Source organism: Emydura macquarii, unplaced genomic scaffold (assembly GCF_026122565.2).
Source record: "Emydura macquarii macquarii isolate MOO-44397 ecotype Brisbane River unplaced genomic scaffold, CSIRO-AGI_Emac_v2 contig_1692, whole genome shotgun sequence".
In the NCBI taxonomy this organism is placed as follows: domain Eukaryota; kingdom Metazoa; phylum Chordata; order Testudines; family Chelidae; genus Emydura; species Emydura macquarii.
This window is the reverse complement of record NW_027131829.1, coordinates 2,380,715-2,407,991: the sequence shown is the minus strand read 5'-3', so window position 1 is coordinate 2,407,991 and position 27,277 is coordinate 2,380,715. Positions and strand designations below refer to the sequence as shown.

At 65.0% G+C, this 27,277-nt stretch overlaps 1 protein-coding gene across 1 annotated transcript; it reads right to left on the bottom strand.

Moving 5' to 3' along the window:
• On the bottom strand, positions 1–27,277 carry ITGA2B (integrin subunit alpha 2b). Its single transcript, XM_067556271.1, has 30 exons — positions 27,081–27,277; positions 25,334–25,464; positions 24,887–24,984; positions 24,277–24,442; positions 24,033–24,082; positions 23,751–23,796; positions 23,201–23,326; positions 22,742–22,789; positions 22,152–22,195; positions 21,640–21,699; positions 20,945–20,997; positions 19,945–20,156; positions 19,127–19,300; positions 18,712–18,757; positions 18,146–18,250; positions 17,947–18,002; positions 17,503–17,654; positions 16,953–17,078; positions 16,666–16,733; positions 16,162–16,309; positions 15,594–15,686; positions 15,087–15,166; positions 14,447–14,527; positions 14,058–14,145; positions 10,533–10,685; positions 9,359–9,487; positions 8,746–8,859; positions 7,171–7,272; positions 6,283–6,405; positions 1–1,002 (listed from the first exon to the last, which is right to left on the bottom strand). Exons 1-30 carry the CDS (start codon positions 27,275–27,277, stop codon positions 901–903), a joined length of 3,171 nt encoding a protein of 1,056 aa, XP_067412372.1. The 3' UTR covers positions 1–900.

Below are 27,277 nucleotides of genomic sequence, written 5' to 3'. Positions count from 1 at the left end.
GGGAGGCGATAATTCCCCGCTCCCCAGGAACAGGGCCTGTGATGTAGGAGCAGTGGGTGGGGGGATGGGAGAGGCCCCCCTGGCTCCCCAAAGAGGGCAGCTGGGGGCGTGGGGCTCTGCCTTCCATGGGTGGGGCCTCGTCTGCTATTTGACTCCCCTAGGGCTGATTGAGCATCTGCCAGGGGTGGAAATGGCCGTGCGGCTCTAAGGAGAGGCGTGCTGGGGCGCCAGCTGCCTTGCTCAGGGCACCGGCTCCAGGTCCAGCTGGTCTGCCAGGTTTGGGGTCAGGAAGGAATTTCCCCCAGGGCAGATGGGCAGGGACCCTGGGGGTTTTCCACCTTCCTCTGCAGCATGGGGGGGGGTGGATCTGTCACCTCGTCAATTCCCTGCCACACCTCAGGGGCCCCTTGGTCTCTCCTGGTCTCTGCCAGCTCTGGGCTCAGGGATGCCTTTTTCCTTTGCCTCTGTGACGCTGTCTCAGCCCCCCCCGTGGTCCCACACCCCTGAATGCTGGGGGGCAGGACTGAGACCCCAGCTGGGAGGGCGTTCCCAGGGGCTGAGCTGCATGGCATGGCGGGCAGGCAGGTCCCTCCAGTACCAGGACACGGCCTAGGGCAGGGTCCAGCCCAGGCCCCTGGGCTCATCGCTGCCCTTGGCAGAGTGTGGCAGTGGGGAGAGGAGATGGCTGTAGACGGGACCCCCTCGGGCATGGGAGCAGCAGCTGGTGGGGGCAGGGGGGCGCATATTACAGGAGGAGCTGGGGGGCAGGAGCTGTCTGTCTGTTGCAGGCATCAGCTCTGCTTGTCCTTGCTGCTCAGGGAAGGGGTCCTGGGCAGGGTCTGGATGGGCAGGAGGCAGTGACGGGAGCACAATGGGGGGACCAGTCCAGAGGGGCGCCCCCTACTGGCCCCTCTCTGTGCATGGCTCCCCAGTCTCATCTCTCGTTAGCTCCTCCTCCTCATCATCATCCATGGGCGGCCGGGTCCTCTTGAAAAACCCCATCTGGGAGAGAGGGAACCAGTGACGTCAGGGCCCTGAAAACGGCCCAGATCCCCCCACAACACCCCCAAACAGCTCAGCCCCTCTACAACAACCCCCCACACAGCCCAGCCCTCTGAACAACACCCCCCCACACACTCACACCCCCACAGCTCAGTCCCTCAACAACATCCCCACAGCCCAGCCCCCTGCAACACCCCCAAACAGCTCAGCCCCCCACGACACCCCACACACAGCCCAGCCCCCAAGCAGCCCCCCAATGGCCTGCTCCCCCAAACGGCCCAGACCCCCAGACCTTCCAAATGATGTGCCTCCCCCCAATGCCCACAAACACCTCTCCAAGAGCAGCCCCCCAACGCCCCCACTGCAGATCCTGGCCTGGAATCTGACTATGAACTCCTCTGCCACTCCCATCCTCAGGTTTGTCCTGCTCTGACCCTTGGCCCTGACTGCCCTTGCCCGGATCCGGACAGTTTGCCTGGACCACCCTGACCTATGGTGAAGGCTTTTCCCTGGGGGGACATGGAGGCAGCAGCATGCCCAGGGGGCACTGGAGATGCCCGAAGGGGCCAACCTCTCCCAGGGGGAGATCCCCGCACTTGGAGCCCAACTACCGCAGCTCACAACAGAGAGCCAAGCTCCACCCAGCTGCATGCTGCAAACGCGGCACTGCGGGCCCAGCTGGCACAGCACGCCGCCGAGAACAAGAGGCTGTGGGAGCGGGCGGCCCAGCTGCAGGACGAGCACGCTGCCTTATGGGCACGCTCTGTGGCCGCACACCCAGGTCCAGTTCCCCAGCCCCCCTCCCAGATGTCTCAATGGGGACTACCAAACATTCAGGAGTGTTGGTAATCAATGGAACCTGCTGTTTCTACTCAGCCCCATCCTACCCCACTGACCATGCAAAAGCAGGACTGATGGAGATGCGTTGGACTGGGCCTCGCCCCTACTAGAACGATCAAGCCTGATGCTTTTACATGGGGATGCCTTCCTCCAGGCGTTTTCTACCATATTTGCTGATCCCCACCAGGTCTGCACAGCAGAGGCAGCCCTGTGCCAACTCCAGCAGGAGCAGGGACCGGCCTCCTCCTACGCCGCCTGCTTTTGGTCACTTGTCTCCAACGCTGAGTGGAATGAAGCAGCCCAGCTCTACCGGTTTTTGTGGGGGCTGTGTAAAAAGAAGCTAGCTGGTGTGGGGGGACCCCGACTGACCGAGATGGCTTCATCAGCCTTGTCATATGCATCAACAACAGGCTCAGCGAGCGACGTGAGGAAAGAAAGGGTCCGTGTTACTGCCTGACCGGTAACCCTTGGTACCTGTCGCCAACCTGGACCCCATCCCCGACCATGTGGCTCCTGAGGAAGCGGAGCGTGATTGCCAACACAGGCTGGGTTTCTACTGTGGAGGGTCTGCCCATGTTCTTGCCCACTCCAAGTGCTGGCATGACGCAGTTCAGGAAATGACCATGCCAGTGGCCAGCAGAGAGGGTTGGCCTGGGTGAGCCGCAAGTTAATGCCCCCTACTCCTCACCGAGGCATGTCCCAGCACCCCTTGCATCTTAACCTCCAGTGCCTCTGTGTCCTGGAGAACCTCACCGAACCCCAATTCCTGAGCAGCGGACAACTTCATGGATGCTGCTGCAGCCCAAGCCCTGGGTATTCCAGTTCAACCAAAGACTGTCCTCAACCTAGTGCAAACTACGGATGGCTCACTCCATCATCGGTGTCATCGGAGCCAATGACACAGGCGATGGTGCCTCTGGAAGTTGCCTTTCAGGACCACCGGGAGATCCTCCAGTTTGGGACAATCTGCTCACCACACTTCCACATAATCCTTGGCATTTCATGGCTGGTGGCTCATAATGACACACACACCCTTTGGCATGAGCACCAGGTTAGCTTCTGCTCCAAGATCTGCCAGCAAGTCTGCCTACGGGCACCATCTGACAAACCCCAGAACCTAGACACATGTCCCTGGGGCCTGGCCATGGTTCAGGTGGCACCACCACCAGAGTTAACTTTGGCACTGTCCCCTAAATACAGCAACTATGGAGACATCTTCGAGAAGAAGAATGCCAACACCACACTGCACCACTCTACGGGATAATGACTGCCCGATTGAGCTGCAACCAGGGGCCAAGGAGCCATTTGGCCATATCTACATGATATTGGAACCCTACCTGGCTGATCTGCATTCCTGTCTCCAGGAGAATCCAGCCAAGGGCTTCATATGGCCATCTACCTCTCCTGCCAGGGCCCCAGTTCTACTTGTTAAAAACAAAGGTGGAACCCTCGCCTATGCATAGATTACTGGCCCTCAATCATGTTACCATCAGGAATCAATACCGCTTCCACTCAACCCAGAACTACTGGATTGTGTGCAATCAGCCCAGGTATTCACAGAACTCGACCTATAGGGGGCTTATAACCTGGTTTGTATCCAAGCTGGGAATGAGTGGAAAATGGCTTTTCGAATCCAGTACAGCCACTATGAATACCTGGTAATGCCATTTGGCCTTACAAACGCCCCTGCAGCATTTCAGCATTTTGTGACCGAAGTCTTCCATGACATTCTAGTCCAGTACCGCACAGTCTACCTAGATGATAACCTCATCTTCTCTGAGGATCCTGAGAAACACGCCCAGCATGTCTGTTGAGTCCTGAAATAGCTCTGCCAACATGACCTGTATGCAAAGCTGGAAATGTGCTGCTTCGACCAAGAGTGGAGTTCCTAGGCTACATCTTGTCCCCCAAGGGCCTCGGAATGGATCCCAAGAAGGTGGGGCGGTATGGACCTGGGTGCTCTTCCAAAACATGAAGGACCTGCAATGCTTCCTGAGGTTCACTAACCTTTATAAATGCATCAGCTCTGGGTTTTCAGGCCACCTTGCCCCATTGACAGTACTTTGCAAAAACACCACCTCCACCTGGTCTCCGGAGGCCCCACAAGCATATGACTGGCTTATGATAACCTTTAAAAGTGCTCCAATCCCGATCCCTTCTGACCCATCCTGACCCTTGGTCATCAAGACTGATGCCTCCAATGTGGCAATTAGGGCCATGCTTTCTCAAAAACATGGTCCCCAACAGCACCTCAACCCTTGCACCTGCTATTTATGGAGACTCACTCCAGCCAAACAGAATTACAAAATTCTATATAAGTTGCTTCCAACCATCAAGGTAGCCTTCGAAGAGTGGCACTGCTATCTGGAGGGTGCTTGGTATCCACTGCAGGTCTACACGGAACAGAAAAACATAGAGTGCCTCTGCCGACCCAAAGCATTGAACCAGAGGCAGCTTCGCTGGGCCCTGTTCTTTACACGCTTCAGTTTCACCATCACATGCCTCCAGGGAATCCAGACCAAGACCGCTGAGGCCTTGTCCTGAAAAGGGGAATATCTCACCAGCCAGGAGCCCCCCATGTGGCTTGTCTCCATGTGTTCTTAAGCTGCAGAACTTTCTGGATGCTATAATTCCCCAGAACCTCATGTCACTGATCCACTCAGCTATGGAGAAGGAACTCAAGATAGCAAGCGAGGGCTAACACCAGGTCCAGGACAGTTTGCTCTATGTCAAGGGCCGCTTGGATATTATATCCTCCCACCCCACCAGTTAGAGGTCCTGTGGCTCTATCATGGCTCACCACTAGCAGGCCATCTGCGGTGCCTCAAGACTCTCTGTTTGGCCGCTCACTCCTTCCGATGGCCTCGAATGCACACTGCCGTAACTGCACTCGGTTGTTGATTCCTGTGAGACGTGCACCTGCCCCAAGATGCTGTGCTCAAAACCCTATGACACCTGACTGCCTTCTGAGACCTCACAGCCATTACCCTGGACTTCATAGTTGAGTTCCCCATGGCTAACAGGCACACTGTAGTCCTCATTGTGGTCGATCAGTTGGCAAAAATGGCCCATGACATCCCCACTGTGCACCTGCCCTCTGCAGAAGAGACAGCCCAGCTCCTGGTGACTCATATCATCTGCCTCCATGGGCTCCCAGAGCACATCACAACTGACCGGGGTCCGCAGTTCATGTCACGGTTTTGCTTGTGGCCTGCACTTACACATCCAATGCCTGTCGCCCACAAACTGACAGCCAGTCCGAGCGAGGGACTTGGCCATTAGAACAATACTTGCACTGCTTCATGAATTTCCATCCACACAAATGCTCAAGCCTCCTACCACACGCAGAGTTTGCTCACAACGCTGACCATGTCTCCCCAGGCAGAGTCAGTTCTATGCCGACTGTGGCTTCCACCCTCATCTCCACCCAGCCATGCCCATCAACTCCACCAATCCTGCAGCCGCTGATGGCATGCAGCAGATCCATAAGGTCCAAGAACTCCAGGCCCACCTGGACAAGGCCAAGGAGGACTGGAAGTGGTATGCTAACCGCCAGTGTCCAGAAGGCCCTGCATTCACCTCTGGGCAAAAAGTGTAACTCTCAGCCCAAAACCTCCAGACCAGCCGGTCGTGTCTGGACCTCCGATGCCTCAGGCCACACTCCAGCAGCCAGACAATCAGCCCAGGGACCGGGACGCTTCAGTTACCTAGATCCCTCAAAATACACCCAGTGTTTTGTGATCCTCGCTACATCCCTACGCTGACAGCCCTTTCGCTCACCGGGCTCAACCCCTGCCCTCTCCAGCGTGCAAGGACGTGAGGAGTATGTGGTCCATGAGACGCTGGAGTCCAGAATCAGACACGGCTCTCTCTGGTGCCTCATCGACTGAGGGCTGCGGCCCAGATGGGCGATCCCGGGAGCCCACGTCCGTGCCCCCAACCTTGTGGCAGCCTCCCAACAAACCCAGGCTGGCAGGGGGCACCCCTACCAGGCTGGGGGTAGAACGTAAAGCCCTGCAGGTCTAGAACCCAGACTGCCAGGCGGCTGTCATCTCCAGGCTGTCACCCGGCAGCAGCTGTAACCAGCTTGCGTGCTGCTGCCCACGACCCGCTGTGGACACTGGCCACAGGCAGTCCTGCCTCAGGGGGTCTGGTAGGCAGAGCCTGAGGGGCTCCCTGCCCTATATAACCCCAAGGGGCGCCCCAGGAAACAGCCTGGATCTCCCGCAGCTGCCCCAACCGTCTCTGCTCCTAACTGCTGGCTTTGACCCAGACCTTGACCCCTGGTATCGACCCTGGCCTGGAGCCTGACTGCAAACTCCTCCGCTTCTCCCAGCCCCAGGTTTGGCCCTGCTCTGACCCTTGGGCCTGACTGACGCCGGGAGCCCAGCCCCGGCTGGGCTAATATGGCTGTGCTGGCAGCTGGCGCCGGGCCCTCACCTTCCACATGGCGCAGATGAAGATGGCCAGGAGCAAGAGCCCGGCCAGCCCGGCCAGCACCACCCACCAGGTGGGAATCTCCTTCTCCGCATCCGGGCTTATGCGAACCACCTCCGTGTCGGCCTGGGGAGGGACAGCCATGTCAGTGCCCTGTGGAGGGGGCAGAGAGGCGGGGGGCCAAGAGGGGCCTGGGCCCTGAGAGGGGCTGCAAGGGGGACGCCCCACCAGCCCAAATGACCACAGTTACCATGACGACAGGCTGGGCTCCCCCATCCCCAGCCGGCTTAGCAGGTGGCTCAGAGTCTCTGCTCCGTTCCCCACATGCAATATGGTACCAGGCACCCCCCAATCTGCCCCACGGTGCAGGCACTGGGGAACTGCAGGCAGTGCAGACCGCAGGACGGGGTGCTCTCGCCCACGCCCTCTGTGCCCCACTCATTTGTCCCCGGGTCCAGCCCGAGGTGCTAGTTATGCTCTCTGCCAGCCCACCATGCCCTGGGCCTTAGAGACCTCGGCTCCCCCTGCCCATGGGGCCACCCCGTCACCGCCAGCTCCCCCATGAGTCTTCGGGGTGGGGCCCCAGCCCTAGGTCCGTCCCGACAGCACCCCCTTGCCAAGTGCTGGGGTGTGTGGCTCTCTTGGTCGGCCTTCGGTCTCTGGCTGCCAGGAGCCAGGTGCGGAGCAAGGGGCACCAGAGCAAATCGGTATCTGCGGGGCCCCAGGGTCAGCCCCAGCAGGGTGCTCTAGGTCTAACAGAACCAGCCCAGCTGAGCCAGACTGGCGCTCGGCCAGCCCATCCCCCAGCCCAGAGCAGGGGGCCACCAGTGGCTCCTCCCACTGGCCATGCCCCCCCGGCCTCCGGCAACCCATCCTCCCCCCAGGCCATACCGTGGCATGTCCGCTGGGCAGCACTTCGGGCTGGATCCGGTAGGGCATGGCGGAGACGTTGAACCAGGCCCGCGACTGGATGATGAACTGGTCCAGGGGCCGCTGTGCAGGAGAGAGCCCCGGGGGGCAGCAGGAGTGGCCCATCGGTCACTGGCAAGGCTGGCGTGCCAGGGACCTGCCCAGGCCTGCCGTGACTGAGTGCCTGCGAGGGGCTGAATGCCCGCCACGGCAGTTCGGTGCTGGGCCCAGGAGGCAGCTGGCTCTGGGGTGGGCTGACACTGGAGCAGGGCTGTGACTCCACCAGCCTCCAATGCCCTGTGCCATGCTGTGCAAGGGAAGCCGGGCAGCCAGGCCTCTGCCAATCCAAAGGGAGATGACGGGGCATCTCCAAGCACCAGGGGACTCGCTCCCCCAGAGCTGCTGCCCAGCGCATCCTGCCCTGCTGCATGATATTGCAGCAGGGAGCCCGGACTCCTGGGTTCTATCCCCAGCTCGGCAACAGACTCGCTGTGTGAGCATGGGCCAGTCACCTAAACCTGGTCCTTGGGACCTGCCAGGTACCAGCAGCCGGAACGATGGGTGCCAGCGTTCCTGAAAACCCGGCCTGTCACTGCTCGGTGACTCAGTTTCCCCCGCTGCCAGCCTCCACCCCAGGGCCCCTGACAAAGCAGGTGTGTGCAGCACGTCTGGCTCTGCGATTCCCAGAGGGCCAGAGCTCGGGGAGCCGTACTGCCGGGCGGGGCTCACATGCCAGCAGCGGGCACCGGTCCCAGAGGCATCCGCTTCCTGGGACAAACCTCGAGGGCCCATTCTGCTCCCCCCTCAGTCCAGGGAGCCTCCAGCACAGTTCCGGGGCCCTCTGGACTGAGACGGCCGCCCAAACCCGATCACCTGGAATTCCATGGCCTGTAAACACTGGGCCGAGGTGGACTAATGTCCTGTGCAGCCTTGGAGCGGTACTGGGGGGCCCTGCTGTGCTCAGGCAGCATGTTCAGCCTGGAGGGGACCCCACTCACCCTGGGGGGGGGAGGCAGGCGGATAGGTAGATGGATCCTACTTCCCCTGATGGGGCCGGGCGAGCAGGGAGACCCTGCTCATATGAGGGCTCTGAGCGGAGCAAATCGTTGATTTTTTGGCCTGGGAGCCAAACTGCAAAAATCGGGGGCGGGGGGAGATTAGTTTTGGGCTGGAGCAAAGCTGAAGTTTTGGGCGTTTCTTACCAAAACGAGAAACACCAAGCGCAGGGCGTGTCCAGACGGACACCTGCCCCCGGCCTGGCTGCTGCAGAGTGGCACTGACGCAGGCACGTCAATTTCACACACCAGGAACCGGGGCACCAGGGGTTGCGGTTCTGAGCCAAGCCTGGCTTGGGGACTGCCTGGGGCTGGGAAAACCAGGCCTGCCTGCCGGACTCCAGCTGGGGTCCTCAGGGCTCCCAGGCTCCCTGCCGCAGAGCTGTGGACCCTGGACAGCCAGCAGATTTCCAACAGACTCTCGCCTCGACTGGGTCAGGTCTGCAATAGAGTCGACAAAACCTTTCACGTTTCCGACCGGAGCCACTGCCACGGCGCCCACCTTCCTGAGGCTCTGCATCCACACGACGGAGCGCACGGTCACCATGGCGCGCTGCTCCTTCTCCAGCATCTCCACCTTGCATAGCACGCTGGCACAGGCCTGGCTGCTGCAGTTCTGCGACAAGATGGAGCGACTCACCCCTTGTTGTGCCCCTGGCCCCGCCCCCTGTGCCCCTGGCCCCGCGCCCCTGTGCCCCTGACCCCGCCCCCTGTGCCTTGGCCCCGCCCCCTGCACCACGAGCCCCGCCTCTGCACCACTGGCCAGCTGCAGGGTTTAGATCCAGAGCCTGCGGCTGGGAGCTAACTTGTCCCCATCCATATCTACATCCTCCTCCCCTCTGAAACAGGGAGATCTCAGATGTTGCTCCAGCATCGGAGCTGGCCTTGAGGTGCGTGGCCGCTGGGGGTGCAGACACGTAGCTGTCTCCCCTGACAGCACGGTCCCTCCTGCCCACACCATCTGCCTGGTCTCCCAACCATGCTAGGTGCAGGCCCCAAACTGCCCTCTGACCTACACCCACGCCTCTCGTGATTGTCTCTGCACAGCCCTGGGCCGGGCAGGCACCCGCTGGGGCAGGATCTCCTGGCAGAGACACCCCCTTCTCCTTGCTTACCACCAGGGTGGGCTCCCTCAGAGTGGCTGGGCCTGGCTCAGCCTTGTCCACCTCCCGTCTCTCCCGTCGGTGGGACAGCAGGTAGCTCGCGTTGTGGTCAGGGGGGACCGTGGGCTTCCAGATCTCCAGCTGGAATGAGAGGAGACACAGCCTCATCTCTGCATCCCAGTGACATGGCGATGGACCCTATGGACTTGCCTCCATGCAAAGCCAGCTCTGGGATTTCTCGGTCCCCCTCTGCCCCAGCACACACACACACACACACACACACACACACCCCCCCCCGGCCTGGGAAGACCCACCGGAAGCGGCCCAGTGGCACCTGAGCTGGGCGAAATGCGGGATTTCCAGTTCATGGGGATTTTTGATATTTGGAAATTTCCCTCAAACTGCAAATTGCTAGTTGCTAAAAAATGCCAGTGCTGGGTTTCCAAACCAAAATCTGCTCCCCAACCGCAGCCCCTGACTGAAACTGACAGGCCAGTTGTCAGTTTCACAGCTGCTGTTCAGAGGTGAGCAGCAGGGAAAGTGACAAGACTCATGTCCATCTATTTCTCTCAGCAGCTGCCACATGGACTGCCCCAGGGCTGGGGACCCCGGGGCTCCCCCGTTCTGGGGCTAGTCCACCTGGCAGGGCTACTGCAGGACTGCCAAGCCTGGGCTCCTTACCAACCCACTGGGAATCCACCAGCTTTCTGTGGAAACACTGCCTCCAACAAATCAGCATTTGCCATCTAAACTCGGCTTCATCACAAACCTCCGACCAGCTCCACTCAGGGCTCTCCCCCGTGGCACAGTGGGGACAGGATGGCTCTGCCAGCTCCACATCTCGGCCTTATGGGCTGGCGGCTGGCTGGGAGTGTGAGATTGGAGCCGCTTTGCCTGCTGGCGCCTGGGACCGTCCCAGGGCAGATCCTGCACCAGAGCCTGGCAGGTGCATTCTGGCCACACGCTCCAGCTCATCTGTCCCCACCTCCCTTTGGGCCCCACGCAGCCTGCGCTGCCCCCACTGTGGCTCGTGGAGGGGCAGGCGCCTGACAACAGATCTGGAAGCTGGGGTGGCCGAGAGCGGCGAGGGGCCTCTCTGCTAGTGCTGGAGCCCATGGCCTGGCTGGGACCGTCACCCCCCCACCCCTGGTGCAGCGGCTTGCCCGGGCGGGATCCCCGCTCCTACCCCCAGAGGGTTGAGCCCCGTGGGGCTGGAGCAGTTGATCTTCCCCTCCGTGCTGAGCTCCAACATGTACAGCAGGAAGTCGTCGTCGAGCTGGCTCGGGAACTCCACCTGCAGCTCCACCCGGCTCACGGTGCCCGGGCCCTGGTTGTGCAGCTTCAGAGAGGAGAGGGGAAGGGACGAGAGAGGATTCAGGCTGGTCAGGGAGTGGGGGGGGGGGGGCTGCGCTGGAGTGTGGGGTGGGGGGGTCCCAGCCATGCCGTGCCTGTGCCGTGTCAGTGTTTCGCAGCCCTTTGTGCAACCCTGAAACACCTGTTTGCTCAGCTCTGCGCAGCGTGTGCCCGGGGAGCTACGAATGGCTGGGAGCGGGGGGAGGGCATTGGAGAGCCAGGGGCGGAGGGGGGTGCGCAGTGTGGACGGGGTATGGACATGGCTCCCCCAGCCACAGCCCTGCAGCGAGCGGTAAAAGGGGGGAACACTGCAGGGGAGCCAGGAGTCGAGGAAGGATTGCCTCCTCCTTCTCTAATGGGGTCCTTCCCCACCCGAGTTGGGGGCGTCTACACTGCAAAACAACCCCTTGGCAGCGAGCCGCAGAGCCCAGATCAGGCTCTGGGCCGAAAGTAGCAGTGTAGCCGTTGGGGCGGAGCTGGAGCCTGGGCTGTGAAATCCAGCGAAGGGGTGAGCTCAGAGCGGGAACATCCACGACCCTCTTTAGCCCCATAGCACGTGCTGGAGTCAGTTGACTCAGACTCAGACTCGCTGCTGCGTGGGTTTGGGGGGGAGTAGAGGGTTTGCTGTGTAGACGTAAGATCGGCCACACTGGGTCAGAGCCATTTTCTGTCTAGTCCAGGATCCTGTCTCTGACTGTGGCCAGAGAGGCTCCCGGGGAATAAACAGAACAGGGCAATTAGTGAGTGATCTGTCTCATCATCCAGGGTCAGCTTCTGGCCGCCTGAGGTTTAGGGACACCCAGAGCCTGGGGTTGCGTCCCTGACTGGCTTGGCTAACAGCCACTGATGGAGCTGTCCTCCATTCACTTATCTCCTTCTTCTCTGAACCCTGCTATACTTTTGGCCTTCACAACGTCCCCTGGCAGTGAGTTCCACAGGTTGACTGTGCGTCCGGTGAAGAAATACTTCCTTCTGTTTGTTTCAAACCTGCTGCCTAGTCATGTCATTAGGTGACCCCTGGTTTGTGTGTTATGAGAAGGAGTAAATAACATTTCCCTATTCACTTTCTCCACACCAGTCAAGATTTTATATAGCGGCACTGTGATATCTTCTGTCATCATCTCTCCATTTCCTAATGATTCCCAACATTCTGGTCGTTTTTTTGCCTGCCGCTGCACATGGAGTGGCTGTTGTCAGAGAACTAACCACAATGACTCCAAGATCTCTTGCTTGAGCGGTAACCGCTAATTTAGACCCTGTCGTTTTATATGTTTAGTTGGGATTATGTTTCCTAATGTGCAGCACTTTGCATTTATCAGCACTGAATTTCATCTGCCGTTTCGTTGCCCAGTCACCCAGTTCTGTCAGATCCCTTTGTGACTCTGCGCAGTCTGCTTTGGACTTAACTGTCTTGAGTAATTTTGTATCATCTGCAAATTTTGCCATCTCACTGTTTACCTCTTTTTCTAGACTAAGGTGAACAGCCTTGGTAAGGCCACATTTGGAGTATTGTGTCCAGTTATGGGGCCCCCACTACAGGAAGGATGTGAACAAGTTGGAGAGAGTCCAGCGAAGGGTAACAATAATGATTAGGGGGCTGGAGCACAAGACGTATGAGGAGAGGCTGAGGGAAGTAGGCTTGTTTAGTCTGCAGAAGAGAAGAGTGAGGGGGGATTTGATAGCAGCCTTTAACTACCGGAAAGGGGGTTCCAGGGAGGATGGGGCTAGGCTATTCTCGGTGGTGGCAGATGACAGAACAAGGAGCAACGGTCTCTAGTTGCAGTGGGGGAAGGTCTAGGTTGGACATTAGGAAAAGGTTTTTCCCTAGGCGGGTGGTGAAGCACTGGAATGGGTTACCTAGGGAGGTGGTGGCATCTCCATTGTTAGAGGTTTTTAAGGCCCGGCCTGATAAAGCCTGGCTGGGATGGTTTAGCTGGGGTTGGTCCTGCTTTGAGCAGGGGGTTGGACTAGATACCTCCTGGGGTCCCTTCCAACCCTCATCTTCTATGAGTCTGTGATTCTATGGTCCCAGTACAGACCCCTGGGGGACCCTGCAATTTACCTCTCTCCGTTCTGAAAACGGACCATTTATTCCTACCCTTTCTTTCCTGTTCTGAACCAGTCACTGAGCCAGGAGCGACCTTCCCTCTTGTCCCAGGACAGCTTGTTTTGCTTAACAGCCCTTGCTGAGGGAGCTTGTGCCATGACCTCCCCTGGGGGCTGAGCTCTGTCTACACCACAGCTGCCCCCCCCCCCGGCGGCAAATACTGCCTTCTCGCCCCCGTGCTGAGTGGGCGCAGCCTAGGGCTGGCGTGCTGTGCTGGGCACTTCGTGAACAGCCTGCATGGGCGGGGCAGAGAAATGTGCAGGGCAGGACGATGAACCGGTTATCAAGGGCAGCCAGCGCGTCACTGGGGGCTGTGAACTGGGAGAAGGAAGGGGGGGTCTGGACGCCCAGGGTCCCAGCGGGGTGACACCTTCCTCCCTCCCCTCCACACCTGGGGCTGGCTGGGCGATGCTGCTGCTTGGGAAAAGCTTTACAGGGCCGGGACACGAAGCTGCTGTAAATAACATGCCCTGGGGGGGGCGTGCGGCCGAGCGGTGAGGATGGCTCGTGACGGGACAGCCAGGGAAAGGGGGCGTGCCCGGGCCACTGCCCCAGCACTGACAGTGCCAGCGGGTGCATGCGAGGGCAGGATGGTTCAGAGCATGTGCGCAAGCGCATGAGTGTGTGTGCGTGGGGGGGTGTGTCAGCACGTGTGTGTAGGTGAACCAGTGCATGTGTGAGTGTAACAGCACGTGTGGGTGTCAACCAGCCTGGGTGTGTACCAGCGCGTGTGTGCGTACCAATGCACGTGGGTGTGTGTAGCAGTGCATGTGTGCGGTGTGCACCAGTGTGTGTGAGGAGGGGTGTGTGTGCAGGAGGCTGACACTTGGAGTCAGGCCGGCCGGGCGTGGGGGAGGCTCTTTGAGCAGCCTGTTCCCAGCTGGCTCCGTGGGGCACGGTGGTGCCAGGGCCCCGGTGCCAGGCTCTGCTCTGCGCTGGCTGGGCACAAACCCAGCCTGGCCGCCAGCTCCCCCACCTGCCTGCCCGGCTTCCGCTGCCCTTCTGCATCCCTGGCTGAGCCTGGTCGCCCCCCACAAGCCCAGCCCCTTTGCCGGCCCTCGAAGCCAGGTGCCCCCGGGCCACCCCAGGCACCAGCGGGGCAGGGGCAGCGTTTGCCCCAGGGGCCGGTGTTGTAACTTGCTGCCATGGGCGGTGGGGCCTGGCTGTGGGTGCCTCCGGCAGGGCCACTCAGGGGGGCAGGACTGGGGGTCACTGGGGGGAAGGAGGCCCCCCCACGCTGTGGGACCGTACCTGGTAGACGTGTTCCACCTTGGGCCCGGGCCCCTCCAGCTGCGCCGAGCCCTCCAGGGGCAGCACCACGGTGGCTGGCAGCGAGTTCCTGCGGGAGCCAAGGGGGGCAGGCTGAGGACACCCCCTTCCGAGCGCCGGGCACCTGCTCGTCCCCCCCCCACACACACGCGGCGTGGACCCCAGCCCAGACGGGCAGCTGGAGGGCACCGGCTGGCACTGAAGGGGGCGCACAGACAGTACCACCGCATGGGCCCCACGTGCCAGACCAGGCAGGCTCAGCCACGGCCCATCCTGCCACGCCCCGTGTCCCAGCCGCGCCAGGGAACCCCCCCCCCAGGGCACCAGGACCCGTATGCCCACCCCATGCCCCGGGACCGCTGCCCGCTCACCCTCGCAGGTCTAGCTGCGCCGCCGCCTTGATGGGGATCTGCACCTGCTCCACGTTGCTGTGGGGGTTGTGGCTGTTCTTGCTGCGACCACAGAGGGGGAAAAGGCAGGTGAGCCGCGGCGCCGGGCGCGGGGCACTGCTGGGAAGGAGCCGGGCAGAGGCGACGGGAGCTAGTGGGCACAGCAGGGGAGGGGGACTCCTGGGTCCTGGTCCTGTCCTGGGAGGGAGCACGGGCTAGTGGCCCGAGTGGGCCCCTGGGCCCCAGGACTCCTGGGTTCTATTCCTGGTTCCTCCGCTCCCAGCCCTGAGACAGCCCAGCTCCCAGGAGCCTCGCGGGGTAACGTTCGCAAAGCGCGTTGTGATCCCAAGCCAGGGACAGCCCATGCCCCGGGAACCTTCCCGCGCTCCGGGCTCAGGGCCTGGGGCAGGGGGGCGGGAGCAGAGCAGGCTGATCTAGCTGGGCCCCCCTGCCCTGGCTCTGCCCCGGCGTGAGCGAGGACAAGGAGGGGGGGTGAAAGGATCTTCCGCCTCCATGAGCTCTTCCCAGGCGGGCCCGCAGGGGCTGGTGCAACGTTTCAGGGAGCCAGGCGCTCGCCAGGCCCCGCCACTCCACGTGGGGGGCCGGGGGGTGGCTCCGTCACCTCCTCAACTGCAGCTGGAAGTCGATGGCGTTGCCGGCGTCCTCGAGGTTACTGACGCTGAGCACCATGTCCACGGCGATCTGCGGGGGGAGCGGGGAGCTGGGGTCGGCCTGGCCAGAGAGCACGCTGCGGGCACAGGCCACGCCTTGGCCGGGCAAACACGCCAAGCCTCTTCCCAGCGACCCAGGGCAGCTCCCGGGTGTGCGGACGCCACGGTGACGGGCACCACAGACACGCCCCAGGGGACGTGCTATGTCCGGGCAGGGAGCCCCGGGCTGGAGTGTGGGGCCAAGCCAGGGCAATCCCAGTTGTGGGGCAGGAGTTCGGGGCACCAGGGCATTACCTCCACCCCCGACGGGCAGCTCCAGGCACCGGGAGCCCGGTGTGTTATCACCAGCTGGACGGGGGGGGGTCCTTCTGCCAGGGGCACGTCACCCGAGGGAGGGGCAGCCCAGAGGGGGTGGCCACGATGGGCAGCGCATGTGGCAGGGAGGAACTGCCCCCTACCTTGGCACCGCTCTTCATGGGGTTCCCCACCTCGCAGATCACCACGTGCGTCTCGTTTTCCTTCTTGGGGTTACAGATCAGCTTCTCCAGACCCTGCGGCCAGGCGGGGTGCAAGGCAGAGGGTCACCGTGGGGCTAGTGGGGAGGGCTGGGGGCATTCACCAGGGGAGATGGGGAGCATGGTGCTACACGGGGCCCGGACACACCGGTGGGGGGAGCTCCCCCTCCCAGGTGCGGCCTGCTCGGGACCACTTCACATCATGTAGAGTGAGTGCAGCGTTCCCAGCAGGATAACAGCCTACCACTGCAGCCGGCTAAGGGAGCGGCGGAGGGGGAAGCCGGAGGTGCAGGGTTCAAACCCTGCTGACGACCCGGGGCAGATGCAGCGGCAGAGCCTGTCTGCCCCAGGTGATGGAGGCGCCCAGGGGGCCTGTGAATGCACCTGCAGTGGGGCATCACCAGGGGCCGCTGGAGAGCGGCGGCAAGTGGCGGTGCCCCCAGGGGCAAGCAGATCCCTGCACCCAGATTCTCTGCCGCAGGGGGAGGTGCCACGGGGAGCCCGCCCGTACCTGGACGTTGCTGGTGGCTTTCTGGTAGTGGGCATCGCGCGGCAGCTGCACCCGCAGCTCGACCTCAAAGGCGCCTTCGCCCGTGTTGGTGGCATTGGCCACGATGTGAACCAGGTTCTCAGCGCCCAGGAACAGCTGCTGCACGGGCCTGGGAGACGGAGGGAAGCAGCCTGAGCCCGGGCCTGACGCAGGGGGATCAAGGGCTGGGCCAGTGGGAGCCGCCTACGCTGCGCGGCAGCCAACAGAAGCAGCCCAAAAGGGGACCAGGGCCAATGGCAAAGGGGCCATTCCAAGTCCTAGGGAGCGGCTGGTTGGCTCGGCCCATCGGCCACCTGTCCTGCCACTGCCGGCCGAATCGCCCCCAGGGCACCAAATTCTGCAAGGTGCCAGGGAAGGAAATTCCTTCCTGACCCCCAGCCAGTGCCCAGCGCCTGCCCGGCAGCCTGAGGATTGAACTTGGCTTGATCCCGGCCTGAGCCTGCAGTAGCCCGGAGAGGCACTTACGTGTGGGCCGAGAGCCGCAGATCTGGGATGCAGACGTTGTCCTCGCCGCAGTCCAGCACGATGCGCGTCTGGGGGCGAAGCGGAACACAAAGCAGCTGGTCAGCCTCACACGCAGCGGTGCCAAATGGCACCAGCCCTGGCACCTCTCGGGCCGGGAGAGCCCAGAGTGGGCGAGGGAAGGCAGAGGGCAGGGCAGGATTGAGGGGCACTGGCAGAGCTGGGGGGAGCCCAGGGCTGGGATAGCCGGGGTACGGGTGGGGAGTGAGGGGGACGCTGGGCTGACACACCTGCTCCTGAACCACCGTCTGCCCAGACAGCGCCAGCCCCAGCTCTTCAGCGCCCGGCCCAGCCGCTAGGGTCAGCGTCAGGCTTATGACGATGGGGCTCAGCTTATCCTTGAAATCAGCCTCGTCCTGGAGCGGGAGAGAGCGATGAGGAAGGCCTGGGAGATTCCCGGGTCTGGCCCTGGGAGACCAGCCCTCCCTCCCCCTGCAGCTCTCAGCCCAGGCACACTCGTCAACCCTTCCTGCTGGGCCTCCCCGGCCCAGCCCCCGTCCCGCCGGCAGCCGCAGCCCGGGCTCTGGGCCTCAGTTACCTCCCTGCTGGCCAGGAGGACAGAATAGTGACCACGTGGGAATTCTTGGTAATATTTGTGTCCCCGAGACGTGCCTCAGTTTCCCCTGGAGGCTGCAGGGCTGCCTGGTTGTGTGAGAGCTGGGGCCCGGCACCAACCCTGTGGGGCCCTGAGCAGGGGACTGGACAGGAGCCGCCCTGAGACGCCTGCAGGAGCCCTGGCTACGGAGCAGCCCCCGCCCCGAGCCCGTCGTGCTGCCGTACCCGCAGGTAGGCCATGAGGCTGTGGCAGACGTGCGGCGCCTCCCGCGACAGCAGCAGCTGCAGGCTCTGGTTTGCCTGGCGCGTCTCCAGCATGGCTACCCGTCGCCCCGACCGCGGCTTCAGCCGGTCCAGCTGCAGGTCGCCCGCCAGCCCTGCGGAGCGGAGGGTCAGGGCGGGAGGGGCAGCCCCAGTGCCCCTCATCACCTGGTTCCCGATGCCAACATCCCCGGACCCCCGGCTCCCACACCACCCCCTGACCCCCAGCCCCACAGCGCCCCCAGCACCCAGCCCTTGCACTCATGCCACATCCTGACCCCCAGCCCCACAGCGCCCCCGGCACCCAGCCCCACAGCGCCCCCGGCACCAGCCCTGGCACCCACGCCACACCCTGACCCCCGGCCCCCAGCCCCACGCCGCCCCCTGGCCCCCAGCGCTGGCACTTACGGACAGTGTCCGGGAGGCTCTTCCCTGAGACGCCGACGCACAGCTTGACAGGGAAGCTGCGGGGAATGACACGGGCTGGTGAGGCCTTTGCCAGGGATTTGTGGGGCAGGGGCGCACAGGGCAGACCCGGCAGCCACCTGGGCCCTCAGCCCCACCCCAGCACCTGTGGCGGCCCCCCCCCCCGTCCCCCTTTGCTCACCAGCTGAGAAGGGTCCTGGAGCCGGGCACGGTGCACGTCTTCTCCTCGGGGTTCAGCACGTCGGGCACAGACAGCTGGCTCCCGGCCACCACCACGGGCTGGGCTCTGCGGGCACCAAGCGAGTCAAACCCAGGGGCAGCGGCTCCTTGGGGCTGTTACATGCCAGGGGCCAGGCGGGCAGGGAGAGGGCCGTGCCAGCCCTGGGGTAGGCAGGAAGGACTCCCCTGGGGTCAGAGCTGGGCCCAGCCCAGCCGTGAGGAGCAACAACCCCCGGGCTTGAAGGCTGGCACAGACCTTGCCCGCTGGCAGAGCAGACGCTCCGTGGGGCAGGCAGCAGCAGCAGTAGGTTGTTATCCCCACAGGGCGAGACAGGTGCCGTGTGGAGGCTGGCAGGGCCTGCCCGCGCCAAGGGGAGGGTGTGGGGAGAAGGAGCTGGGTCTGTGCCAGCCGCCTGCCCTGCAGCTGGGAGCCCAGGCACCAGGGGGGAGGCACAGAGCCAGCCCCGGGCACTCGCCCACCCAGCCAGCCCCGGGCACTCGCCCACCCAGCCAGCCCCGGGCACTCACCTGTACACGGCCACCTGGCCAGCCCCGAACGCCCCGACCAGCACATCTGGGGGCACAAACCAAGGGTCACGCGGGGCTGCACGGGGCGGGCACAAGCTCCTGCAGGCTCAGCCGTGTGGCAGCGCTGCCGGCAGGGGTCATGGGCGGGAGCAAGCAGGGTGGCACCCGCCCGCCGGGCCCAGAGCCCCACCTGCCAGGGACGGGTGCTCAGCATTTCTCGGGGGACAGCGCCCGGCATGGGAGGGGGGCCCAGAGGGCAGGGACCAGCCCGGGAGGGGGGCCCAGAGGGCAGGCAACAGTGCCTGGCACGGGAGAGGGCCCAGAGGCAACTGAGGGCGGTGGAGGCTGGGTCCCCTTCCCCCTCCCAACACGCTCAGCTCCCTCCCCGAGGGGCCCGTGCCCGGGGCTGCCGTACCCGGGTACCCGTTGGCGTCGATGTCGGTGGCTCCCCGCACAGCGAAGCCGAAGGCGGCAGGGCCGGGGAAGGGGCTTTCCAGGACCTGGGCCGGGGCCGTCTGCAGCCCCTCGCTCTGCCCGCGGAAGATGAGCACACGGCCGCTCCCAGCGAAGGGAGCCCCCACCGCCACGTCTGGGGGGAAAAACACGGCGGTGCCCACGAGCCGGGCCCGGCCAGAGCCGCTGAGCACCGGGCACGGCTGGTTCGGGGCCAAGTCGCTCCTTGCGTTGGGGGGCAGGATCCCACCCTCGGGGGCAGTGACCGGCCCCAGACGTTACACATGCACTGGGATGGGATCCAGAGCTCAGGGTGTCATGTCTAGTGGTTAGAGCGGGGACAGGGCGGGGAGCCAGGATGCCTGGGTTCTATCCCCGGCTCTGGGAGGGGCGTGGAGCCTGGTGGGTTAGAGCAGGGGGAGGGGCTGAGAGTCAGGACCGTCCCCGGCTCTGCTACTGACTGCGGCCAGGAGCAGCTCATCGCTCTTTGCCTCAGTTTCCCCAGCTACACAGTGGGGCTCAGAGCATCTCTGCCACCTCCCGACCTCCCAGTGATTCTGTCCCACAGACGCCGCTTGGCCGTCGCCCCACTCTGTCCCGCCAGCTCCCCTGGGGTCAGCCTTGGGTTGACTGGCCCCCTGCCCCAGACCCACCCAGTCTCATATCCCGTGGGGGGGTTTCTGTGCAAACCCCCTGCCCCACGGAGCTAAGGGAGCAGCTCCCCTCGCCAGCAGCATTAGCAGGCTGGCATCCCGGGGGCCGCGCCAGGCTGGGCGTTACCGACGTAACCGTCCTGGTCCAGGTCTCCCACGGGCGCGATGGACATGCCGAAGCGGCCATAGACGTCTGTGCCAGTCAGGGTCTGCCAAGGGGTGTGGTAGGGGTGGGGCCCCCAGCGCCGCAGGTACAGGTAGACGCGCCCCACCTCGTAGAGTTTGCGGTCGGCGCGGCGCTCCATGTACAGCGGGGCCCCCACCAGGACGTCGTCCTTCCTGGGGACAGAGGGGGCAGGTCTCACGCACGGGGGGGGGGCCCTGCCCGTCCCGCTCCGGGCTCTGCCCCCCGCAAGGGGCCGTGGGAGGGGAGAGCAGGCGAGGATGGTCTCCGGCCCTCGGGGTGCGGCTAACACTAGTTTGGGTTGATGCCCCTGGGCGTGGCCGCGCCCTGGACTCTGTCCGTCTGTCTGTCCCCCGCCCACTCAGGCCCCAGGTTCCCGCCAGGCCAAGCCGGGCCTTATGCTGGGGGCTGGGGTTACCCCTCAACCCGGCTCTTCTCTTGGGGAGCTGGGGTGCCCCTGCCCGCCCCCCCCCCCCGGCGCCAGGCTTTGCCAGCCGCAGTGCAGGCTGGTGGGCACCAGGTGGCGGCAGAAGCCCAGTGTGGGGGGAAGTGGGGAGCCGGACAAGCCCCGTTGGCGACCTGGGGCCAGGCCAGGCGGGCGAGCGGTGCCTGCAGCTCTCTGGGCCGGGCCAAGGGGCGCCAGGGAGTGCCCGGCGATGCCCCCGGCCCCGGCGCTGAAGGAAGGAGGCGGGCGGGGGTCCGGCGCCGCAGGGCGGTGCTGCGGGCATGGGCACAGCGGGGCGGGAAAGCTCCTGGGAGCGCCGGGTCCCTGAGCCGGGCTGGATCCCGGCACCCCTCCCGCACGGGGCCGGGTGCCCCTGCCAGTGCCCAGGGCGGGCGAGCTGAGGGAAGGGGCCTCGCCGCTGCGCCTCCGGGGACCCGCGCCCGGGCCGTGCTTGGGGGGGACTGGCTGAGTGCCAGCGCGCGCCAGCCTCCGCCTTACCCGTCGCCGTTAACGTCCGCGACTGCCACCGTGTGACCGAAGTAGGACGCCAGCTGCAAGACATGGGGGGGAAGGTGGGGGCCATGCTGGGCTGGCCCAGGCCCAGGCCCCCAGCCCCATGGCCCCCCAGCCCCGCGGCCCCCCAGCGCTGCGCCGATTCTTGGATTTCCGTGTTTCCAGTGCGGGGGGACGGACGCTCGCTGCGGTACAGACGGGCACCACGCAGGCAGGGGCCAGGCGAGCTGCCCCACCCCCGACCTGCAGCCCCTGTCCCAGCCGGGGCCTCTCTCGCTCACAGACTGGTAGCCAAGGGCCAACTTTTCGAGGTGATTCGGGAGCCCGAGTTTTTGGGGAGCCCAGTGGGAGACCCCGGACTGGGAGCGGGGCCCTTTGGGGCTGGATCTCCCTTGGGGCAGTGTGGGGGAAGGGCCCCACCGGATGGCCTGCGAGGCCTAGCACCCGTCTGTTGGGGGGATGCTGTGCCCTGCCCCTCGGGATCCAGCCCCCGGCCCGGCCCCCAACTCCCATCCACCCAACACCCTGAGGGGGGCCAGACGGGGCCGAGCCACCCACCTGCCACACGGGCTGAGGCACAAAGCTGGCGCAGAGGGCACCGGTGGGGGGTGGATGCCGGGGGGTGGTGGTGAAGGGGGGTGGATGTGTGGGGCAGTGGGGGGTGGGGAGGGCGGTGGTACCTGCTCACTCGGGATGCTCTGCACCAGCTGCAGGGACTTCCTGACGCTGAAGATCTCGACCTGCCGTGGGGAGACACAAATCAGCCCGGAGGGAGATGGGGGCTGCTCCCCGCGGCAGTGGGGAGATGTGGGGCTGTTCTTCTCGTGTCTCCCTGTCAGCTCCCTGGGGGGCCTGTTCCGGGCGGAGGAGCCGGGAGCCCAGCAGAGGGGCCGGCCCAGCCACTTGCCCCCCAACACAGGGCGCTGGGGGTTGAGGGGTCTCTGGGCCCCCCATGGTTGCAGGAAGGAACCTGCTGCCCCCCAACCTGGAGCCTGCGGCGCCACCTGCAGGGCAGGGCAGGAATTACACCCATGAGAGCAGGGACCCTGGGAGCTCTGCGCCCCCAGTCGGACACAGCGGGGGGAGGGGGGGAAATGCCCCCGACTCAGACCTCCTGGACCAGGCAGGGAAGCAGCCAGTGCTTGGGCAGGGATGGTGCCAGCACGTGGCTGGGCCCTGCCCCGACACTCACCTCGCCCAAGGTCGTCCTCTTATTGGGGACACCCACCACAATCTCTGCGAAGGAAACACAAGAGTCCCCACGTCTCTGGCACAGCGAGCCCCGCCCTCCACCCCCTGAGTCCCCCCTGGGGGGGGGCTGAAAGGAGCATACGGGGGCCGGGGGGGTGCAGGGACAGGTGTGGCCCCTCTCCGGGCAGGGCTGGCGCTGGCTGGCTCCGCCAAGCCCTGCTCGGCTCTGGGCCGTGACACAGATCTGCCTCGTCAGGCAGCCCTGGCCATGCAGCGAGCCGGGCAGCCGGGGGCATGGGGCGCCCCGGGCAAGGCTGGGATGGGAAGGCGGGTACAATCGGATGCAGCCCTGGGACTGGAGGGCTGTGCCCAGCTGGCGGGCGCGATGGGCAGAGACTCCCTGGCTCTAAGCCATTGCTGGGGGCACAGGCTCCCTTTGCCCGGGGGCGGCAGCTGGCGAGGAGGTGCCCTGGCCCACCCTTCTGCCAGCCCTGAGATGGTCACTGTGGGCATGGCTGGGCGCTCTACTGTTGCCCACAGAGCCCAGCTGGCGGCCTTGGGGTGGGGGGGGCACAGAGCAGATCCCCGTACCTGGGGTGGCGGGGTCCCCGTCGAACTCCCCCACGGCCACCGAGTACCCTGCAGAGAGAGGCAGCGGGTTAACCCTTGGAGCGCCCCTGACTGGCACACGGGGGAGCCGCCAGCGGCTAGAGGAGGGGGGCTGGGAGCCAGGACTCCTGGGTTCTCTCCCGGGTTCTGGGAGGGGAGTGGGTCTGGTGGTTAGAGCGGGGGTGGGGCTGGGAGCCAGGACTCCTGGGTTCTCTCCCGGGTTCTGGGAGGAGAGTGGGGCCTGGTGGTTAGAGTGGGGGGGGGGCTGGGAGCCAGGACTCCTGGGTTCTCTCCCGGGTTCTGGGAGGGGAGTGGGGCCTGGTGGTTAGAGCGGGGCACCTGGCCTCTGCCAATGCCCTCCTGGGCGCCCCGGGGCGGGCGGTCGGTCTCTGCCATGCCCAGGCGCGAGGCAGGCAGGCTGCTGGGGGTGGCTGCGCTCACCTCGGTAGGCGTCGTCGTAGTCCTGGTACACGTCCTCTGTGACCCACTCCGGGGCCACCGACCGCAGCAGGGCGCTCCTGGGGATGTGGGACACGACCGACGACAGATTGGCCGAGTAGATCAGCCCTGGGGGAACGGCCAGGATCAGCCAGCTGGTGGGAGGGGGGGAACTCCAGGGCTGGGGGTCACCGAGCAAGGGGGGCTGCTTTGACTGGCATTTCCCACGTGCCACGGGCAGCTCCCTGCCGGGAAGGCAACGCTCCAAGCGTTGGGGGTCTGGAGCTCGTCCCCCACCAGGGCCCTAGGCCCAGCCGGCCACGACGGGCCCCCACGAGGCCCACGCCCTCGGACGGGCTGGCCTCGGAGCCGTGCAGGAGGCCAGGGTCGGTGCCAGCCCCCTGCCCCCGGGGCACAGGCAGCCGGGGTGCCCCCAGGGAGCTGAGGTGAGGAGGGGGCAGTTGCCACGGCACCACAGGCGTGGTAGCCATGCCAAGGGGCACTGGGCTCCCCAAAGCCCCCCGGATCCCTCCAGGGCCCAGGGAGCCCTTACCCACGAAGTAGTATCCTCCTGGGGCGCCCAGCACCAGCCTGCCAGCCTGCAAGGGAACGGCACAGCCCGAGTCAGCGCCCGCCCGGAGACACCCCAGGGGCACCCGGCATGCCCCCCATGGGCACGCGCACCCCCCCTCCATGGATGCGCACACACCTCCACAGGTACGTGCACACACACACCTCCATGCACACACAACCCCATGGGCACAACACCCAGACGCACACCGCCAGGGACACACACACACACCTGTGCACCGCCCCCCCGCCTGGCCACACTCACCTGGGTGATGGCAGCACTGAAGCCGACCTCGCAGTACCGCTTGTCGTTGGCTGTGGAGAGGGGCGCGGGGCAGCGTTAGCGCCACGCTCCATGGGGCCGGGGGGGCTCCGGCCTCAGGGGCAGGGAATTGCCATGGCCACGGGAGGGTGGGCGTCGGGGGTGGGGGTCCGGCATGGCCGAGGGGTGGGCGTCGGGGGCAGGGGACCGGCGTGGCCGAGGGGGGCAGGGGCCAGCCATCGCTCACCGTTGTTCATCTGCCGGTAGGCGGCCGTCATGAGGAGGCTGCGGCAGGGCGAGTACTCGACAAAGCTGCGCAGGCCCTCGGTGGCCACGAAGCAGGTGCCCACGGGCGTCTTGGAGGCCTGGGCCTGGCCTTCAAAGGCATTCCAGTGCTGCAGGGGGGCGCAGGCCTGGCAGGGCGACAGGACACTCAGTGCCACCCAGCTTCCTGCCCCTCACCCGGCCAGGCCCCGCTGCCCCCCAGTGCTGCTGGGGTCCCAGGGCGGGGCGGGGAGGGAACTTCCCATCACTGGGCACAGCTCCCCCTGCCCTGGCCTCCAGCCCACAACTAACCACCAGCGCCCACGGCACTAAGGGCAGGACAGACGCAGCACTGAAATGCAGCCACCTCTGGGGCAGAGCGTGGCAGAAAGTTAACAGCACACAGTAACTGAGCACCAGAAGAACTGGACCCCCCCAAGCAGCCAGGGCACGTTCGCTCCCACGCCCTCCGGGATGCCCCCAAAGGCCTCCCAGCCCAGCCCGACCCTGCGAAGCGGTGGGTCGCCAGGCTGCATTGGCACAGTCAGCAGCACGGGCCGGGCCCCGGATCACCCGCCCGCCCGGGCACCCACCACAACGTTTCCGTTCCAGCTGCTCACGGAGGCTCCGAACCACTGGTGAGATTTGTAGTTCTGCAGCTGCAGGGATCCCCTGGTCTTGGTCTGGTCCCCTGGGGGCGCAGGTAGGTCAGCGCGGGCCAGGCCGCAGCCCCCCGACAAACACTGGGGAGCTCCCTCGTGCCCCCCCAGATCCACCACCCACCCCGTCCCCGCCTGAGAGCCCCACCCTCCAATCTCCACCCTGCCCCACTCCTTCCCCTGAGCCCTGGGGGGGGCAGCCCTTCTCTGGACCCCCCCGTCTCCACACACACACACCCTAGCACACCCTCCGCCCCACAGCCTTCCCCCCAGTGCTCCCTCTGCCCTATGGCAGGAGGGGCCATCCCCCACCTTCCCCCCCCCAGCGCCCCCTCTGCCCGCCCGGAGCCGGGCGTCTCTGCCCGCCCGGAGCGCCTTCACCTTTCGGATCAAACGCGATGACGCTGCACTGGCTCCCGCCGGCTGCCCAGGGGCACAGGTACACGGCTCCGGCCTCCGCCACGCCCGGCTGTGAGGTGTTGGCCCGGGGCGCGCCCACCACCAGGTTCATGCTGTGGGCACGGGGGGGGGCGGCTGTCAGGGCAGGGCCCCTGGCGCAGGTGGGTGTGGGCTGGGCTCCGGGCACCTGGCTTTGGGGTGTCAGCTAGCTCGGCTCCCCCTCCCGCAGCCCGTTGCCTCGGACAGAGACTGTCCGAAGCCCCCAGAGTGTCACAGCTGGGATCGTCCCGTCACCCTCACAGCGCCGGCTCCGCCTCAGCTCCCAGGACCCCCCTGATCTCCCCCAGGGCATCCCATGGCCTGGGAGCAGCCCCGGGGACGCCTGACCCCTCCCAGCTGCTGGGACACTGAGCGACCTGCCCTGGGGCTCGGCCCTGGGCCGGGGGCCACTGCTCTGAGCCCAACGAGCCCCGGCCGGCCAGGACGCCATCAGCAGCGGGAGCCACAGGAGGGAAAGGGCAGGAGCTTAGTGTTAGACACGTGCACACACGCCACACACACGTGTGCATGCAGCTCACACACACATTCCACGCGTGCACACACACAGCTCACACACGTGCACGCACACATTACACGCATGCACACACACAGCTCATACACGTGCACGCGGGCACGCACACATTACACGCATACAGCTCACACACGTGCACGCACACATTACACGCATGCCCACACATCACACATGCACATGCCACACGTGCAGGCACACATCAGACCTGTGCGCACACAGCCATGCATGCATCACATGCACAAACACACGCCCACATCACACACACACATGCACAGACACACACACACGTCACATGCATGCGTTTGTACACACCACACCGAGGCAGCAGTGCCACTGGCGCACACGGGTGTGGGTCTTTGTGTAGGAGCATTTCACACCCATGAAAGGCAGGAGACCCACGGGGGTGGGGGAGCCCAGGAGGCTGCGAAGGCTGGGGGGGGGCACACTCTGGGGGGGCTGATTTGTGTGCTTGCAGTTTGCCAGGGGAAGGCAGGCGTGATCCTGGGGGCAGAGCGTGGGGAGGGTGTGGGGGCAGCAGAGGCCCCAGCAGAGGGGGCAGGGGAGGGAGGAGCCATTGTCCCAGCCTAGCAGTGAGCGTGGGGGGGGGGGGGGAGAGCAACGGGGAGCAAGCCTGGGGGGGCGCCCCCTCTTGCCGGCTGAGCCAGGGCTCAGAGGCAGCGACGGGGCTGGCGCGGTGCCAACAGCGGGCATGTGCTGCCAAGGCCCCGGGCACAGGGGGGCTAGAAATGGGCCACGCCAACGCCCCACACCTGGCCAGTCGCCGTCCTGAACCCTTTGCTGGCCAGGTGTAAACACCCCTTGGGCCACAAACCGGAGCGACCGGACTCGCTCAGAAGGGGCAGAGCCAGAAACTCCCGGCGCACCGGCGTTCCCTGGGGGGGCGGGATGCAGGGCGCGGGGGGGCCTGGACCCCCTACGGGGCTTTGGACGGGAACAGAAATCCACCCTCGTCTCCCCTCTCTCCTGACCCATCCCACGCCCTCGTCCCCCATTTACTCTACTCAACTTACGCCCCATCCCCCACCCCTTCACCCCCGTTCCCACGCTCAACACCGCCCCCCCCCCCTGACATTCCCGCGCTTGCCTCGGGCAGGTGGGGGCAGGTGGGGCGGGCAGGGCCCAGCCCCTGGCACTCACCCGCCTTTGCTGTCCTGGACGAAGTCCAGGGCGAAGCCGAAGTAGCTGCGGGCGGGCCCGGTGTAGACGGTGGGACGGTCCGAGCGCAAGTTGAGGGCTCGGGCCGGCCGCAGCCCCGGGGGAGCCAGCAGCACCTGGGCCCAGCACCAGAGCCAGAGCGGTGGCAGTGCCAGCCACGGTCCCTGGGCTCCAGCCAT